The sequence below is a fragment of the Chrysochloris asiatica genome, unplaced genomic scaffold (genome assembly GCF_000296735.1).
Source record: "Chrysochloris asiatica unplaced genomic scaffold, ChrAsi1.0 scaffold00080, whole genome shotgun sequence".
Taxonomy (NCBI): Eukaryota; Metazoa; Chordata; class Mammalia; order Afrosoricida; family Chrysochloridae; genus Chrysochloris; species Chrysochloris asiatica.
The window spans coordinates 9300087-9318669 of NW_006408598.1; the positions used below are offsets into that span (position 1 = coordinate 9300087).

An 18583-nucleotide genomic window follows, 5' to 3' on the forward strand; every position below is an offset into this window, starting at 1 on the left:
GAGTAGAAAGCCTCATCTTTCTCCTGCGGAGCAGCTGGTAGTTTCGAACCGCTGACCTTAAGGTTCGCAGCCCGATTCGTAACCAGAGCTCCTATCAAGATGCCAAAGGGGTGATCTTGATAGATATTCTTAAAGGACATAGAATGATATGAAGATGCTTTAAGAAGATTGAGAACTGAATTGGTGAGAAAAGGGCCAGGAAAGTTAAACCCAGGAATTTTCTTTCATCACTATGCACCTGTTTATTCTTTGGAGCGTACCAAGGGTATTTCATAGGGAAGCCGTACTCTAGCCACCTTACAACCCTGATCTTTTCCCTTCAAATTTCTTTGTGTCTCCACATTTAAAAGGAGTACCATCTGAGTCCCTTGGAGATCTCCAAGCTGCCGTGTTGAGACCATGTAAAAACGAAGAGCGCAAAATTCTTCAGGGAAGGGCCAGAGAGATAGATGGAAATACAGCCTTCAGAGCCGCATAAACCTAAATGGAGGATACGTCAGGAAACAGTAGCTTCACCTTTTGATATTTTTGTTTAATAAATGTTTCTCTAATTTTGTAGCTACAGTTTTGGACTTGCCCTTGTAATTTTATGTCATTGCAGAGCAAAAGGTCCAGAAGATGATAAATCAAACCAATGGCAGTGAACAGCAAAGATGGCACAGAGCAATCCTTCTCAAACTTTATGCACACTCCAACCACCTGAGGATCTTGTTAAAATGAAGGCTCGGATTCCAGGGTGGGGCCACAGAGCCTGCGTTTCTCAGGGGATGCTTCTGCTAGACCACACTTTGAATACCAATAGCATGGATTCTACAACCAGATTTCTTGGTTTCAAATACAAGTTTTATCGTTGACGGTATTCTTCAGTAAAATATTTAACTGTTTTGTGCCTTAGTTTCCTCAGGTGTAAAACAGATATAAAATAATCTATGAAAAATGAACACACTATTTAAATGTCACTTGGCAAAGTGGGTAAGAGACGAGAATTTGGCAGACGTTCTGGAGTGATGTGGGAATGGAGTCAGAGGTGGGTTTAGTCTTAACTGTCTTTTTATGATTTCACAAATAAGAAATGCATTTTGGTGTTGCTATGCACTTTGATTGTCTTTCTCTTCCACGAAAGCAAATTGAATAAGAAGCCCAATTAGTTATGCATTGCTACTAGCTAGGAGGCTAAAGAAGCCTGTTTGGCAACTGTTTTGGGTCCTAGGATGCAGATCCCACACGAATAGATTGTTTTTGATTGGAAGCCAAATCTTAAATTCATCTCCCTTATGGAAGGCTAAACGTGGCTCTCAGGTATTCCCAAAGAATACCTTTCTCGGTCATCTACAGAAAGGTGGCCACAGAGAGGCGCTAGTGAGAAGAGTCGGGAGCTGAGGGGTACGAGGCGCCTAGAGGCCCAGCCCACGTGGACCGCAGGGCCCAGCGGGGGCAGGGACAGCAGGCTGGACCGGCCAATCAGCTCGGCCCGCGACGTCTCGGCCCCTCCCGGCCGGCGCGCTCAGTGGAGCTCTGCGTTGCACTCCCCGGCAGTTTACTGCGCTGGACGGGGCGCACGGACCTGCACAGAACGCGCAGCCTCTGGTGGACTCTCAGATCTCCGGCTGCAACCAACGCCTCCGCAGAATCGGCTTCTTCCGCGGCCGCTTTGGACTCCTCTTTGGAGGAACTTTCTTTTGGTGACGCTGCCAAAAGGATGGGTTGCTTGTGGTGCGCCCTTGGAGAGGCGGCGCTGTGAGAGTCCTGGGATTCCGGCGAGGCAGTCAGACGCGGCGATAGGCTCTAGTTGGGTAAGTAGTAGAAAGCGGAGAGGAGGAGGAGGGCAGATGGATTTGGGGTGGCTTTGGCGCTAATGCTCGGACGCTGTCTCATCATCAGCAGCTGGTTTCTGGGGTGGTACAGACTTGACCCTACTCAGAGTAGTGCCCTAAACCCAGAGCTCTGGGGTTCGGGGGTTGAAGTCGCCTGTGCAGTAATCTGCATGCACCCGGACGTTGGAAGCGGTATTATGCAGTGAGGATCTCCGGCTGGGGAGGTGCAGCCACCACTTCCAACTTCTGGATTCATGCCTGCCGTTCAGAGATACCGGGGTGCTTCGTGAGTGCGGGGACACCACTTGATGAATTGTTTGGAAGTGTAATTTGGGGATGGGGGAAGTTGAACTCAGCATGAATTCTTACACAGGAGAAGTGGACTTTGTGGATTCACCTTTTGGATACGAGCCTGGTGTATAAGAGTAGGTCCCCACCACCCCCAACCCCTTTCCTTACCCCTGGAGCTGGGGACTCTGTATCCTTGGTTGCGAGACTCTTGCTCGAAGGGCGCCTCGTGCACCCCGACTACGCCACCAGGTTGGGAGCTCAAAGCAATGCGCGCAAGTATCGAACTCCAACGGGTCTGACTGCTCCGTCTCTTCCCAGTTAGGCAACCTGGATTTGTCTTCCAGGTGGGCATCTCTACATTTGCCCCCCCCCCCCCCCCACCCACACACACACTTTGTTTCCTCATTTGCCAGATCTCAATCCGCTCCTGGAAGAGAAGGCATCTGTAACCCTAAACGAAGAGCTTATCTTTGAGGAAGAACGGTGGGAGTGAAAAGTGTAATATTCCGCACCTTGGGAAGCAATCTTGAGCCAGATGCTGTGTAACCGTTACGCTTTGCCGTCTGGATCATTATCATTTAACGTTTAGGACCCACGGACCTAGCCTTAGCTAGGCTGTGAATCAACTCCCTAGAAATATATGTGTGTCTACACATACGCAAATGTTCGGAGATGCACTGAAACCTATTCATGCCCATCTTGTCCCCAGCATTAAAGAACCCCCTGGTAAAGTGTCCGAATCCCTGCACTCTTTCCTTTGTAACTTTTCAATGACTGGCCCTCTAGAATGAACAAGATGGAAACAATATGACATTTGGATAGGTCTTTGAGGAGACTTGGTCTGATTCTCCACCTATCTTTGGTTTAGAGATGTCTACAACAACCCCAGACCTCCACCTGCACTGTCAGAAACCCAGACTTGTTCACATTGATGGCTTTGTTTTTTGATAACAGAATCCACTTTGGCCCCCTTCAGATTATTTCCTGAGAGTGGAAAAGTTGGGGCGAATTAGTGTGTCTAAACCCAGTTCAGGCAAGGTGTGGATTAAAGAAGCTACAATACTTCAGGAACATTCATTTTGCAATATAATTAGTGCTTTTGATTCAGTCATTTGAGAACAGATGCCTGACTTGAAGAATTCCACAAAAGCTTGCTGTGGGTTTTACAGTGAAAGGCATTTCTGTTAAGTTTGTAGTCATAAATCAGTGTCAAAGCCCAATGCTTCCTTTGGATTAGAAATACAGGTTGTAATAAGGCAGTGTGATAGCAATTTTTCAGAATCATTATGACTAATGATGACTTATGTTCTTTTAAACTAACTGTGTGAGTTGGCATTGCTCTTTTTGTACAAAAGCTTTCTTCGTGTGTGTGGGAATTTCTTGATCGAGCTTTCAAGGTTTCCTAAACTCTTCTGTCTCAATTTTCTGCCTTCGGTGACTTTGCTCTCTTTCCCAAGTGCCATTTTAACTACCTTTTGACACTTTAACTTTTATTATAAGGTGTTAAGTTACAATTTGATTTGGCCAGTTTCCCCTGTTTAAAGGTAAGAAAGTTGCCTTACTCAAAAAATCAGTGGCTGCCTGCTCACTTATTTGTGAGTGACTTAATTTGATTACTTTCCCACATGCAAAAAGAAACCCACCTACAAATGCATGTTACTTGATTGTTGAGTAGTTTTCTTTGGTTGGAAACATTTCTCATATTGCTAGTACTAGAATGTACTAGGTCACTTGAATTTCAATATTCATTTTCTGCTCTTTTAGAGATATGTATTGTTTGATGACCTAGTTCCATTTAGGTTAAAAAAAGCAAAAAGTTCTTTGCTCTGCTCCCCTACCTCTTTTTCAGTGGCACCTACCCTGTCTCTAATAGCTACTTTTATCTGCATGTTTATTTATTGAAACACTTAATATGATACTTTGTTATGTAAATAGTGTGTCGATGCATATGATATCAAAACTGCATTCACTAGGGATTAACACATAGGTATGACATCATCAGCAGCCAATCCTCTATCTGATTTGGACATGCATTGACAAAAGTCACATTATCATACTGAGAAGGGATTCTGTATTGACTGTGATGAATGAGAAATTGGGGGAAGTCTTCGTGATTTCTTCTAGTTTTCGATTAATAGCCCAGTTGGAGAGTTTGGGGGCTTTCTAGACTAAGAAGCTTAACTTAATAATAAAATTCTCTGGTTGCAGTTTTATAGATCTTTTTAGAATTTGCATAAGTATGTTTCACCCCTTATACTTTTTTCCTGGGGGGCGTTACACCCTGCATCCTGACTCTGTTTCTTCAGAAATCTGCAGAGCTTTCATGGTAAATACCCTGTGACAGAAAGGACATCTAAGTACAGGAGTCATTTTTGTGTGTGTGGCTGTGTTGCATGTCTCATCAGATATGGGCTATGAGTCTTCCAGGATTAGCTAGATGACTCTAAATCCTGAAGCCACTAACAAATGATTGGCAGGTCATATAGTATAATGTAGCCTAATTTGTTAAGAAGATTCGGGATTAAGGGTGAGGACAGGCAATAGGATAAAGATGCCCTAGTCACAAAGGAATTGGTGAAGTGCTCTTGGATACATTAGTCACTTTTTAATTTTTTTTTTTGGAAATGTTAGAAATGTCCAGGTCAGAAACTGCAACAGTCCTGATTTCGAGACATAGTCTTAAACCATCATGTGGTGCTATAATAGCTCACTCAGTCCGTGGTCTTCAGCAGTGCATTTCTAACAAATGAAATTACTCTAACTCTGACTTTCCATCTATTTAATATTTGTTGAAAAATAAAAAAGCATTTTTTCCCCTGTCATACAATCTCCATCTAACTTAAATCCATTTCCTGTATAAAGCTTGTTAAAGGACTTAAAAAATATTAACATACATGTAATTGTAGAATCTGGTTGAAGGTAAGACTCAGAAGCTGTAGGATTTTAAATCTGGAAAGCCTCTCAAAAGTCTGTTTCTACAAGATCAAGGGTAGGGGATGTGCCTTTGCCAGAGTCGACAGTGGTATAAAGGAAGAACTGGGATTGGATTCCTGGGGTCCTACCTCCTAGCCCAGTGGCCTTTCCAATAGAACACAGGCAACTGCAGCTACTGTGATGGGCTGCTGGTGGTGGTAGTAACGGAGGGACCCCTCACGTCAAGCTTTCTGCGCAATGAGACCACGCTGACTTCCTTTGCTGTCTAGACGCAGTCTCTTAGAACTGTATGCTAGTTGAACCTAGGTTGAGAATTTGTCAACCATGTGTACCACCAGCTAGATTTACTTCCTAATAGCTGCTGATATACTCTTGCTTATAAAAAGATGAAAAATTATTAAATAGAGTGACTCAGTCCGGACCCATGAGAGCACAAGAAAAATCTTGACTGTTAAAAAGAGGTTAAGGAAATCTGATGATCGTGTAAGTTTTACTTGTGAAAGAGATCGCAGAAGATTCTCTTTTATATTTTGTGTCTATTAGTAGTTAAAGTTAGTCAAGTTGATACAAGTCTTAATAGAGACCTTATGAACAATAGAATGAAACACTGCCCGGTACTGGGCCAACCTCACAATTGTTACGCTTGAGCCCTTTGCCACCGTGCCAGTCCACCTCCATGGGGTTTTCTTCTTTTCACTAACCCTTCACTTTATGTAGCATGACGTCCTGCCCCAGGGACTAGTTCCTCATGATAATGTGTCCAATGAGAGAGACGAAGTCAAGACATCCTGGATTCTAAGGAGCATTCTAGCTCTACTTGTGCCTTTAATTGCTATAAAAATCAAATAATTTGGAGCAAAACTTTATTTTCTGGCATAGACGTAAACAATGGTAATGATATCTTACATTTATTGAGCACTTACTATATGCCAGACATGGGGTGTTGATGCTAATGAAACACCTTTCTCTATGTGGATGAATTATTGATTCATGAATCTAAAACCACATAGAATCTCTTTTAGTCACTCTTTTTAATTTTTTTGTTTTAATTCAGAAGATGTCAGGATCTTATAATAGCTAGTTATTAGCAAAAGCATAAGTAATTTCAATTCAGAAGTACAGTAGTGCCAGATATTAGAGAATTCTTATGAATAAAATGACAAATAAAAAGAAGATGCTGAATTTAGAATGATAATAAAGATGAGTATAATTTGTTACTTTTTATGAGATTATTTGTAGTGTTAGTACAGAGAGTAAAATGTTCCTTTCAGAAAGATTAGAAGATATATATGTTGTTGTTGTTGTTAAGTGCCTTCGAGTCGGTTCCGACCCATAGCGACCCTGTACAGGGTTTCCAAGGGTGTAAATCTTTATGGGAGTAGAAAGCCTGATCTTTCTCCCGCAGAGCAGCTGGTAGTTTCGAACCGCTGACCTTAAGGTTCGCAGCCCGATTCGTAACCACTACGCTACCAGAGCTCCCTATATATATATATATCTTGTAGCGTAGTGGTTACGAATCGGGCTGTGAACCTTAAAGTCAGCAGTTTGAAACTACCAGCTGTTCCAGGGGGGAAAGATGAGGCTTTCTGCTCCCGTAAAGATTTACAGCCTCGGAAACCCTGTACAGGGTTGCTACGAGTCCGAACCGACTCCATGGCACATAACAACAACAACATAGCTTATAAGGCTAATAGATACTTGAGGTAGAAAATTCAAACAGTATAGAAAAGTATAAGAATAATAAAAATCTCACCCAATTCTACCTTTAAAGATAACTCCTTTTCATATTTTTCTCAATATATTTCCAATCTCTGGTAGCAGAGTGGTTACAAATTGGGCTGCAAACCATAAGGTCAACAGTTTGAAACTACCAGCTGTTCCACTGGCGAAAGATGAGGCTTTCTGCATCTGTAAAGATTTACAGCCTTAGAAACCCTATGCAATGTCACTATGAGTGAGAACGGACTCCACGGCACATAACCACCACCAACCTCCTCCTTTTACTCACATATAGTCATTTATTGTTAGTGTTAGTGCCATTGCACTGGTCTTCAGCCCGTAGTGAGCCCCATGTGACAGGGTAGAACTGCCCCATACGGTTTCCTGGGCTGTAATTTTTATGGGAACAGAGCTCTAGGTGTTTCTCCTAGAGAGGCACTGGGTAGTTTCGAATCACTAAACTTTCAGTTAGTAGTTGGGAGCTAAATCATAGTGCTGCTTTATAGACATTTCCACCAAATATTTCTGTTCTTTAAAAACTTTTTGTGACTTGGGTGAAAGTTTTGAGAGCAAATTGGTTTTCTTTTTAACAATCCATACACATTGTGTTTCATGCCATTGACTGCAATCCCCCCAGTGTGATGGCTCTCATCCCATTTCCTCCTTGTGTTGTTATGTGATTCATTTGTTGTTGTTGTTAAGTGCCTTGGACTCAGTTCCAACCCATCGTGACCCTGCATAGGGTTTCCGAGGAGTTGCTGGTGGGTTTGAACCACCAACCTCCTGGTTCAGCAGTCTGGTGCCTATCCTACAGCCGTGCACCAGGACACCTCTCCCACTGTCGACCTTATCATTTTATGAGAATGGGATCATGCATCATGTAATCTGTGTCCTGCTTTGTATATTCAACGGTGCATTGTGGCGGACCTTTGGTAAGCTCAGGGCTAGGAATTGAGACTGTCATCCACCTGGTCAGTTTGTATTCAGATGGTTAATTAATATCCACACAGTCAACGACATCTACAAAATCAGCCCAAATCCCCTTGGTAACGAGACTCTGATGTATGTTGTGCATCCATAATAGGAGTCTCAGCTAGGTTCTAAAGACTTGGCGATGACAGCTATACATCATTCTTCTGTAATGCCTATATATTATTCCAGGGGGGTTGGTGGCACAGTGCTTAAGTGCTTGCTCTTAACTGAAAGGCCGGTAGTTTGAATCCATCAGTTACTCTGTGGGAAAAACATGTCTGCTGCTTCAGGGTTGCTAGAACTTCGAATGGACTCGTCAGCAACATGTTGGGGTGTTTTGGGATGCTGGAGGAGAACCACTGAGGTGCTAGTCACAAGTTTGGCAGTTCAAACTCACCAGTTGCTTCCTGGAAACCCTATGCAGCATCTCAGATGAGTAGGAACCATCTTGATGGCTCTTAACAACAATGACATCTTTATTTTATTTTTTAAATGTTTTATTGTGAATTATGTGATTGTTTACATGGGAGAACATTAGTTTTACATTCATCCTACCTTATATCATTTCATTGCTATGGTTACAATCCCCTGCATGCATCATCAACCAACCAAAGGGTATACACTGCAAGCCTGCCTCCCTGGGCATCAGCACACAGCCCCTCTCCCTCTCTGGGTCTAAAGTCCCCAGCCGCTCCATCTCTCCACGTCATCGTCTCTGCCTCCATCTCAGGCATCACTGCTTCTCCGGGTAGGATCTCTGCTCTTCTCCCTTGATGGTCCCAGGGACCTCCGCTCCTAGACTGCAAAGTTAATCACTCCCCTCCTTGCTACAAAACGAACAATGGCATCTTTTAAAGATTTATTTTCATGAAACATGCAAAGGCAAAAAGGAGTTTTGAGTTTCTGAAGCCATTCCTGTTTACCTAGAGCCCACCAGCTCGGCTGTTGAGTTGATCCCAACTCGTAGTGACATTACAGGAGAGACCAGAGCTGCCCCTTGGAGGTCCGTTGTTTTTAAGCGCTGTTGAGTCAGTTCCTGCTCATAGCGATCCTGGCTAGGGTATCTAGGAGAGGCTGGTGGGCTTGAACCACTGACCTTGGGGTGAGTTTTCTAGTACTTAGCCTACAGCACCATACTAGGTGTCTGAGACTGTTAATGTTCATGGGAGCAGAACAGCCTCATTTTTCTGTGTGGAGCAGCTGGTGGATTTTGAACCGCTGACCTTGGTGGTTAGCAGCCCACTGTGCCACCAGCGATCTTTTTAAATTTTTTTAACCTAGAACAGTAAGTTTTAAAAGACAGTCAGTATTATGTTCTGCCTTTTTGATTGGTGTCCACTTTAAGACTTTAAGTACCTTGGAAGTCATCAATATATGGCAGCATTGGATATTTAATTAAAGCCACCCAAAGAAAAAAATCCTTGGGGTGACTTGTCCTCTGCCTGCATAGGTAGAGGCAGCAAATCACCAGGGCTGTAATCTTGGTTACTATTTAAATCATTTGGCAACTCTTCCAGAAGCAGCCAGATTGTAATGTAAACATCTGTTACCTTTCCTCGGCTTTCAGAACTGATTAAGCAACCCGGCTTCACATCGGAGACACAGTTTTCTTCATTTATATTTTTGGATTAATTCCTTCTCAACACACACACATACATATCCACTGCCACAAATCAAAAGAGCCATAAAATTGGTTACCATGGGTCCCGTCCTCCCAGGATAAAACTCACGTTGTCTTTATATTCCGTCCCGATCTTTGCAGACCTTAGGGTCTGCTCTGGAGCCCAGAGCTCCATTAAGCAAGCTGGAGGAGGCATGTTGAGTCAGTCCCTGGGTACCTGTCTTGCGGTCTGTATGTGCTGTATTTCCATCCACCTCCTAGTCTGGGGACTGGTGCACAGCTGATAGTTGGGGACCTCACTGGTTAAACATTTAAACATTCCCATAAGACCAAGTAGTACCAACACGTAGATGGATTAGGGGTAAGGACACGTATAAATGGATTTAAACCGTAGATAGCAAATATGTCCTTCACAAGAAATTTGTTTTTTCCTGTAGGTACTTGTCACTTTTATATCATAAAATGTTTGCTAAATATTTGCCCTGTTGAGCTTTCAAAAAAATTGTTGTTGTTGTTACGTACTGTTGAGTCAGTACTGATTCATAGCAACCGTCTGCGAAACAGAACAAAACACTGCCTAGTCCTCCAATCACTGCTACGTTTGAGTCCATTGTTGCGGCCACTGTCCCGATCCATCTCACTGAGGCTCTTCTTCTTTTTCACTGACCTTCCCCTTTACCAAGCATGATGTCCTTCTCCAGGGACTGGTCCTTCCTGATGTAATATGTTTGAAATATGAGAGACGAAAGTGTGGCCATTTTGGCTTCTAAGGAACATTCCGGTTGTACTTCTTCCAACAGCAAAAAATTGAAGTAGTTACAAAACAGAACTACCATCAAATGGATTCTAACTCACTTGATCCCTTGTGTGTTACAGCAGAACTGTGCCCCATGGGCTTTCCGTGACGATGATCTGTCTGTCGTAGGTTACCAAGCCTTTTTTTTTCTTGGTGGGTTCAAACTGTCAACCTGTAGGTTAGTACCCAAGTTCGTTAACTGTATTAATCATTTGTTGAGAAAGAATGTCCTTAGGTACCCCCCTATGCATTTTTATGCATGGTTTCACTGAACCCTCTCATGACATCTTAAAAAGTAGACACATTCATCTCCTTTTTGTGCTTGAAGAATTGAGTCACACAAACAAGAACCACCCAGGTGAAATCTGTGTGACAGTTACCACTGAAACCGACCAGTTATGGTCTGCATCCAAAGCTCTTATTCATTCTTTCAATTCAAGACCGGTTGGCTGACTCCCTCATGTGTGTGGCCCAGGCACAGGGAGGAAGGAGAGAGAAAAAACAAATGGGTTTCTCCCAAGGAGAAGCTCTCAAAGCCCACATTCTGCCACATGGAGGAATTCAATTGAGATTTGATATCCCTGTGGGTCAGATGCTCATCGGGAAACTGGTATTTTATCAAAATAATAAGAGGCTGATAAGTATACACGGTGGCTATTTTGGCTGTTAATATTAGCTCTGCTTCAAATTCTCTGGCAATTAATAACCTCGCAGTCCACAGTTTTGAAAATGCCGTGATAATTTTTGCTTCTCTATGGGGGGTATGAGTCTGGAAGGGAGGGCGTGGGACTAATGCAAGGAAATAATCAAGACCAAGATCAGCTCTAGGTAGGATCTGAGTGATGATTACATTGTCTTTCTTCTTTACAGAGACCGTGGGCAGAGGATGTGGGCATCCTTCCTACCCAAAACACAGCTTGATAGAGTTATTGCAAAGGAAGGCACGTTTACTCACTTTATAGAATTAACAATTGATCAGCTTTGTGGCGCCTGAGTCCTTTATAAGCACCCATGTTTATTCATTATTGTGATTACACAGTGGAGGCAGCTCTGCTTGATGTGATGAGCCAAAGCAAGATGCGAAGACATTTAAATACTCTTGAAATTAACGTTTGCACAAATAGGTGTTTGATGGGGTGTTCTAATTTGATTCTGAAGTCCCAGAAATAAGCCCAAAGATAGGGAGGCCATGCTGGAAATCAGAGTCAGAGGCCTGTGGTTCATTTGTAAGATTTCTTTGTTATGTAAAGGAAATATGGCACCATTTAGTACTTATGAATCAGTCTGTTGTCTTCATGGAGGAGAAATAGGAGCGGAATATAAGCTTTACCATTGACACTGGCCTGTAGTATACTGGTTAAGCCTTTACCTTTTACCAGGATGGCAGCAAGTTTTAGCATTCCTACTAGCAGGAAGAAAAGTCACAAATCAGTTATCTTGATAAATTAACAAAATACACTAATTATCCTACTGATGTAATCAGGAAAGGAAAATATTCCTCAAGCCTGAAAGGTAAGGTCACCCTAAAGAAAACTTTTTAAAGAAAATTTCTATTTCTTCAAGATATCTTGATTCACAATTTACTCTGTTCACGTTTACAATCTCAGTGTAAACTCAGATTCTGTTTTGTTTTGTTTTATATGTTTTTATTGTGAATTGAGTGACTGTTTACATGGGAGACCATCAGTTTTACACTCATCGTTTCATTGCAGTGATCACAATCCCTCATTCAGCAGTATTTGCCTCTATTCCCTCTGTTGTTTATTTGGGGGGGGGATGTACACAAAAACACCCAGGAATATATAACCATTTAAACAACCAAAGGACACGTTCTGCAAGCCTGCCTCCTGACCGCCAGCATGGAGTCTTTCTCTTTCCATGAGTCTAGAGCCCTCAGCTGCTCTCTTTCTCCATGTCCTCATCTCTGTCTCCTTCTCTGGTGTCTCTGCTTCTCTGGATCAGATTTTGTTTTGATGTGCAAATATTTGAACCAGAATATAAACAGACATGGAGTTACAAGCATTTGACTACATCCATATTTGCGTATCACATTGTTAGGTGTCGTTGAGTCGGTTCCTACTAACGTTTCTAAGGTTTTTAAAATCTTCACAGAAGAAGAAAGTCTTTTTCCCATGGATTGGCTGGCACTTCAAACCATGACTTTGTGGTCTGCAGTCCAAGCCTTATTGTATGAAGCCACCATGCGAATATGAATATCTTTTTTTTTGTTAAGTGCCGTGGAGTTGGTTCCTACTCATAGTGACCCTGTATAGGGTTTCTGAGCAGCTGCTGGTAGGTTTGAACTGCCAACCTTGTGGTTCATAGTCCAGTGCTTATCCTATAGCACTACTCCAGGCATCCCCATGGTCCCTATTGATTTGGCCTTAGAGAACAAAGAGATTTGAATATAGGGCTTATGTTTATTATGATGTTATTTTCCTCTTGAAATGTGCATTTTGTTGGAATTTTTTCTACTCTATTTCATGTTATCAATCTGATTGACATCATTGTCCCTAAATTTCAGTATTATTGCCATTCTTAATATTATTGTTTAAACCAATTCCTAAAAATCCCCTGGCTGGAGTTGTTAAAACACAGATTCCAGTGCCTTACCTTTAGAGTTTCTGATTCAGTAAGACTGAGATAGACCGAACTTGGTAGAACGCTCTTTTTGAATGTTAGATTTTCCAGAGATTTAAGTTTTCATTATGGAGATTGGTTTTGATTAGGTTGATAGGTTTTCATTTATTAATACCTGCTGTTGCTGTTAAAGTGCCACCCAATCGATTCCAACTCACAGAGGTCACGTATAGGGTTTCCAAGAAGCGCCTGGTGGGTTTGAAACATCAACCTTGTGGTTAGCAGTCCAGTGCTTATCCTACTTTGCCACATCAGGACTTCAATACATTGATTGTTGTTGTGAAGTGCCATCTAGTCGGTTCCAACCCATAGCAGTGACCCTTTTTAGTGTTTCCAAGGAGTGAATTGTGAGCTTGAACCACTGACCTTGTAGTTTAAATGACTTTTCAATCCAGCGTATTAGCCCACAGTACCCATAACCTTGTGTGAATAGTCTAATTCTGAAGCTAGATTTAAATTAATCAACAAATCAGCTAGCTGTTAGTTGTATTGGGACGCTATGTGATTAAGGTTTTTTTTTTTTTGGTGGGGTACAGTGGTAGAATTTCCCCCTCTCAAGCAGGAGACTCTGGCTCTATCAGCAGCTGTTGACAATCTCAGAAGCCCCGTCTAGCATTTCTATGAGTTGAAATGGATTTGATGGCGCTGGGTTTTTGTTTGTTTTGTTTTTGGTCCTTCATGCAGAGTCACCATACGGCAGTGGGTGATATGATACTGAGCAGGTTTCAGTGGCACTTCCAGCCTAAGACAACTAGGCAGTCTCCTTCTGAAAATCGGTCGATGCAAACTCTGTGGATCACACTGATTCTGTGTGCAACCAATCACGGGAATGGCATAGGACTGGGCAGTGTTGTGTTCCGTTGTACGTGGAGTCAGGGCGGCTAACCACAGCAAGAACCACATCAACTTTCTTTTAGAGAATAAGTTGTATTTTCTCAAGGTGAGGGCTTTGAAATTAAGAATTGTACAGTTTGTATACATCAAAGTTGAGGCAATTTTGTTATATGTAGAACATAACCGGCATATTGCCTACTTCTGTCATCTGGTTTATGTCAGTATTGACCTGGAAAAAAAGTGACTTCCATTTCCATATTCTTTTGTGTATGACTTAGATTGTAATCCTGTTGGCAGGTGACATACAGGAATTTCGTTTCAGTTCCTGTATAGTTAAGACTCAGCAGATGTTAAAAGCTGATATGGATTTAAGATTTCATCCGTTCTGGGAATAATTGGAGATTTAGTCAGGACCAGAAGATGGAGTTATAGATAGAGTTATAGGACTTGAGGGGGTATGGAAAGTTTTTGCACAGATGCCTGGCTTGTTGCTTTCTTCTGTCACTTGGAGGAATAAATTATCTTCTCTGTTTCCTTAAATGAAAAGCTTTTGGTGGGGTTTATTTTGTTTTGCTCTATTATAAAAAATTACAAGTTTACAATGTGAAGTTTCCCTCCTGAATAAAAAAAATGAACACATGCCAAGAGCTTGATAAAAATGTATTAAAAAGAATCGGGAATGTTCAAGATATTTTTAGAGATATTTTACGTTATAGAAATGTGTGGGCGTTGGTAGGTAGGTCAGAATTGGCAACTACCAAGCCAGGTCAGAGTCATTTAACCTCTTCTGTCTCCCGGGCTGTGTTTGAATCACATAACCAGTTTGTGGCACTAAAGTCCTCTCTTGCAGCCTGGTGCATGTTGCGTATGGCTAGGTTTGCACTCACATTTCTTGGGGACTCATCCGTCATTGTTGTCCCTTTAGCAGTTTTACACTTTGGTCCTTTTTGCCCAACTGTCAAGATGCTACTGTTGTCCTCCCTTGCCCCCTGCCACTTTGCCCTTTGTCTGCCTGCAATGCTGAACACCAGACAGTTAGAAGATGAGGCCTGTAAGTTTGTGGCAGACTAGGGCACAACACAGAATAACTTATACAGAATGCTGAACAAGAGACCCATCCAACTAACACAATTGACCTAATTTTTCCTTTATTTTTTAAGAGCAAATGTTGTTGTTTTTGCGTGTCATTCGGTTGGTTCTGACTCATAGTGATCCTGTATAGGTTTTCCAAGAGCTGCTGATGGGTTTGAACTGCTGGCCTGGCAGTTACTGGTGCAGAGCTTTCATTTATTATACTACATGGTATGTGAGATGGTATTCTTTACACAGTGTTATTATAGCCGCTGGTACCACATCATAAATGGACAGTGATGGTGTCCTTTGTAATAAAAGATCAAGTAACTTTATCTAGAAGCAAGTTGTAAAAATAGTGTGATTGTCATTGTTGTTAAGTGATGCCAAGTCAATTCCGACTCATAGTACCCCTGAATAAACTTTCCAAGGAGCAGTTGGTGGGGTTGATCTCCTGACCTGTGGTTAGCAATCTAATGCTTATCCTGTGATGCCACATTAGAGTAAGACAAAAAGTGAAAATCACCCCTAACTATTATTCCAACCCATTTCTATCCCATTTCTATCCCTTCCCAAACATATTAAAAAGTTGACTGATACCCTTTTGCATGTATTTAAAATATTTAATTCACGTACGTATATATTTATCATATATATACTTGTTGTTGTTGTTGGTGTCAGAACCGACTCATAGCGACCCATGCACAGCAGAATAAAACAATGTCTGATCCTGGGCCAACCTCACTACTGCTGCCACACTTGAGTCCATCAATGATGCCACTTGGCCAATCCATCTCATTGGGGTCTTCCTCTTTTTCTCTGACCCTCCACCTTACCCAGCATGACATCCTTCTCCAGCGATTGTTTCCTCCAGACAATGTGTCCAAAGTAGGAGAGACGAAGCTTAGCCATCCTGGCCTCCAAGGAGCACTCTGGCTGCACTTCTTCCAAAACAGATCTATTGGCACAAAGTCCATGGCACTTTCAGTATTCTCCTCCAACACCACAACTCATAGGCATCAATTCTTCTACGATCTTTCTTATTCACTGTCCAGCTTTCACATCCATATGAGGTTATTGAAAATACCATGGCTTGGGTCTGGCGCACCTTAATCCTCAAGCTGGCATCTTTATTGTGTATATATTTTCTTGCTTAAATAGTATATTGCACATCAGATTCTGCAATTGGTATTTTTCTCTTAACTTTGTCTTCACGGTCTGTCCATGTTGTTAGATATATGACTCTAGTCTAATTCTTTAATAGACATACAGCATTGTGCAGATAGATATTCTAATTGTTTCCAGTTTTAAACAAAATGGCATTATGGGACCACACAAGCTCTGGTAGTATAGTAGTTACATGTCAGGTTGTTAATCTCATGGTTAGCAGTTCAAAGCTACCAGCAGTTCTGTGTCAGAAAGATGAGGCTTTCTGCTTCTATAAGGATGTACAGCCTCAGAAAGCATATACAGGTTTCTGGAACCAACTCCATGGCACATCACCACCACCACCATTATGGGCTCATTTTTGTACAAAGTTATAGCTGACATAGAGACACAATGTTTGCTGTTTAATTATTGTCAATTTGTTAAGTGCCATCAAGTTGGTTCCAATGCATACTGACCCTGTATAGGGTTTCTGAGGAGTGGCTGGCGGCTTTGAATCACCAAGCTTATGGTTCAAACTGACCTTTCAACCCAGTACTTATCCAAGAGTGCCACACCACAAGGCCCCCTGATAATTGCTTATTTCTTGCCCCCACATGTTATTACTTTGCCGTAGTGGGAATGGAATTTGCCAGGTTAGGGGCTGTATTTTAGAGAAGCTGATTTCTTGAGACTGCATTGGAAAAGTGTGGGCTGAAGAAAGTCTTTTTAATCATATATTCTCTTGGAATTTGGATATAAGCTTCTGAACAGGCCAGACCCTTGGAATGGTGCTGTAGGATAAACACTGTGGACTGCTAGCTCTAAGATTGGTCATTGAAAACCACCAGTCGCTCCTCAGAAACACTATTTAGGATTGCTATGAGTTGGAACCGACTTGAGGGCGCTTAGTAACAGCTGGAATCTTAAAGGCCGCATTGATCAGCAGAACTTTCTGTAATGATGGAAATGTTCTGTGGTTTATGTTACCACTGTGGTAACTACTAAGCCACATGTGACTATTGAGTCATTGAAATGTGGTCACTGTCACTAAGCAACTGATTTAAAAATCTTTAGTTTCATTAATTTAACTTTGAATTTAAATAGCCACATGCAGGCTCAAAAGCAAACCAAACCAATTGGTGTTGCGAGGATTCCTGCTCAGGGAAACACTATGTGTGTCAGAGTAGAACTGTATTCCATCGAGCTTTCAAGTAGAAGGAGAGTTCTATACATTTCTTCATGTTGGTAAGTTTTAGCACCAACCTTGAGATTAATAGTGCTTAAATTTTTGCGCCAGGCAGGGACGCCTTTGTGTGTCTGTTGTTGTTAAGAGTTGACCCAGAGCTATGGTGGTGTCTGTTGTTGTGAAGTGTCATCTGGTCAGTTTTGACCCATAGCGACCCTTTTGCATAGGGTTTCTGAGGAGCAGCTGGTGAGCTTGAATTGCCAACCTTGCAGTTCAAATGGCTTTGCAGTTTGGTGCTTTAACTCACAGTGCCACACCAGGACTCCATGGTGGTATCTGTAGTGGGAACCACACAGAAAGTACAGACCTGTTACTGAGTTTGTTGAGTCGGGTCAGATTCATAGCGATAGAACAGAACGTCCTCATGCTGTACCGTCCTCACATTGAATCCTATACATGAGCCCACTGTTGTATCCACTATGTCAGTCCATCTCATCGAGGGTCTTCCTCTTTTTCACTGGCCCTCTATCTAAGCTTGATGTCCTTTCCCAGGAACTGACCCCTCCTGATAACATGTCCAAAGCACATGAGATGAAATCTAAGCATCATGACTTTCAAGGAACATTCTGACTGTACTTCTTCCAGGACAGATTTGTCTGTTTTTCTGGCAGTCCAAGGCACTTTCAGTATTCTTTGCCAACACCATTAATTCTTCAGTCTTTCATATGCAGGTCTATAGCATACATAATCAGAGATGAAGCGGACTTATTTTACAACTGTGTTTTAAAAAGTGACTCATGAAGAGATGGCGGTGTAGTCCGTTTTGCTCAGAAGATGCCCATGACTCTGTGTCAATAAAAATAGATAAGTGTATTAATGAAAACAAGAGAGCATCATTAAGATGATTCAGGCCTTTGCCTTCCCCCCTTGGAGCCATGCTGCTCTTTAAGGCTGAAACTACAGTCCTACTGGGGTAGTTCTTTGTAAACTGAATTGATGGCTGTGTAAATACAGCCATTAACCTTAAGCATCTCAGACAACCCCTTGGGTGCTGCAGTTTTCTTGCCCTTGAAAAAACTGTTTGATGGATGCCACTGTATTAAAATTTCTCCCCTCTAATTGGTGAAAACAAAGAGCTCTGGTAGTGTTTTGTTGTTGTTGTTGTTAAGTGCCGTGGTGTAGTGGTTACGAATTGGGCTGCGAACCGCAAGGTCAGCAGTTCGAAACTACCACCTGTTCCACGGGAGAATGATGAGGCTTTCTGCTCCAGTAAAGATTTACAGCCTCAGAAACCCTGTATAGGGTCGCTATGGGTCGGAACCGACTCCACGGCACATAACAACAACAACAACAATTGGTAAAAATAGTAGAACTTTGAAGTTAAAGGCCAAAGGATCTAGTGAAGTGAGGTTCTACTAGATGTGATTAGCATGGTAACTTGTCCTGGAGTTGGCCTATGTGTGTCAGAGTTAATCTGTGCTATATGAGGGTTTCAGTGGCTCATTTTTTTGGATGTAGATGAGCAGGTTTTTTTCTGAGGCACCTCTTGGTAGACT

The 18583-nt window shown here is 42.1% G+C and overlaps 1 protein-coding gene across 1 annotated transcript in view; it reads left to right on the forward strand.

Annotated features, from left to right (window-relative positions):
- The first annotated feature begins 2767 nt into the window (after positions 1-2767).
- Positions 2768-18583, forward strand: part of FAM19A4 (family with sequence similarity 19 (chemokine (C-C motif)-like), member A4) — a 326370-nt gene continuing 310554 nt past the window's right edge. Inside the window, exon 1 of the mRNA XM_006865647.1 lies at positions 2768-2831. Within this exon, the coding sequence (XP_006865709.1) occupies positions 2768-2831 (64 nt within the window). The remainder of the gene's footprint in view (positions 2832-18583) is intronic.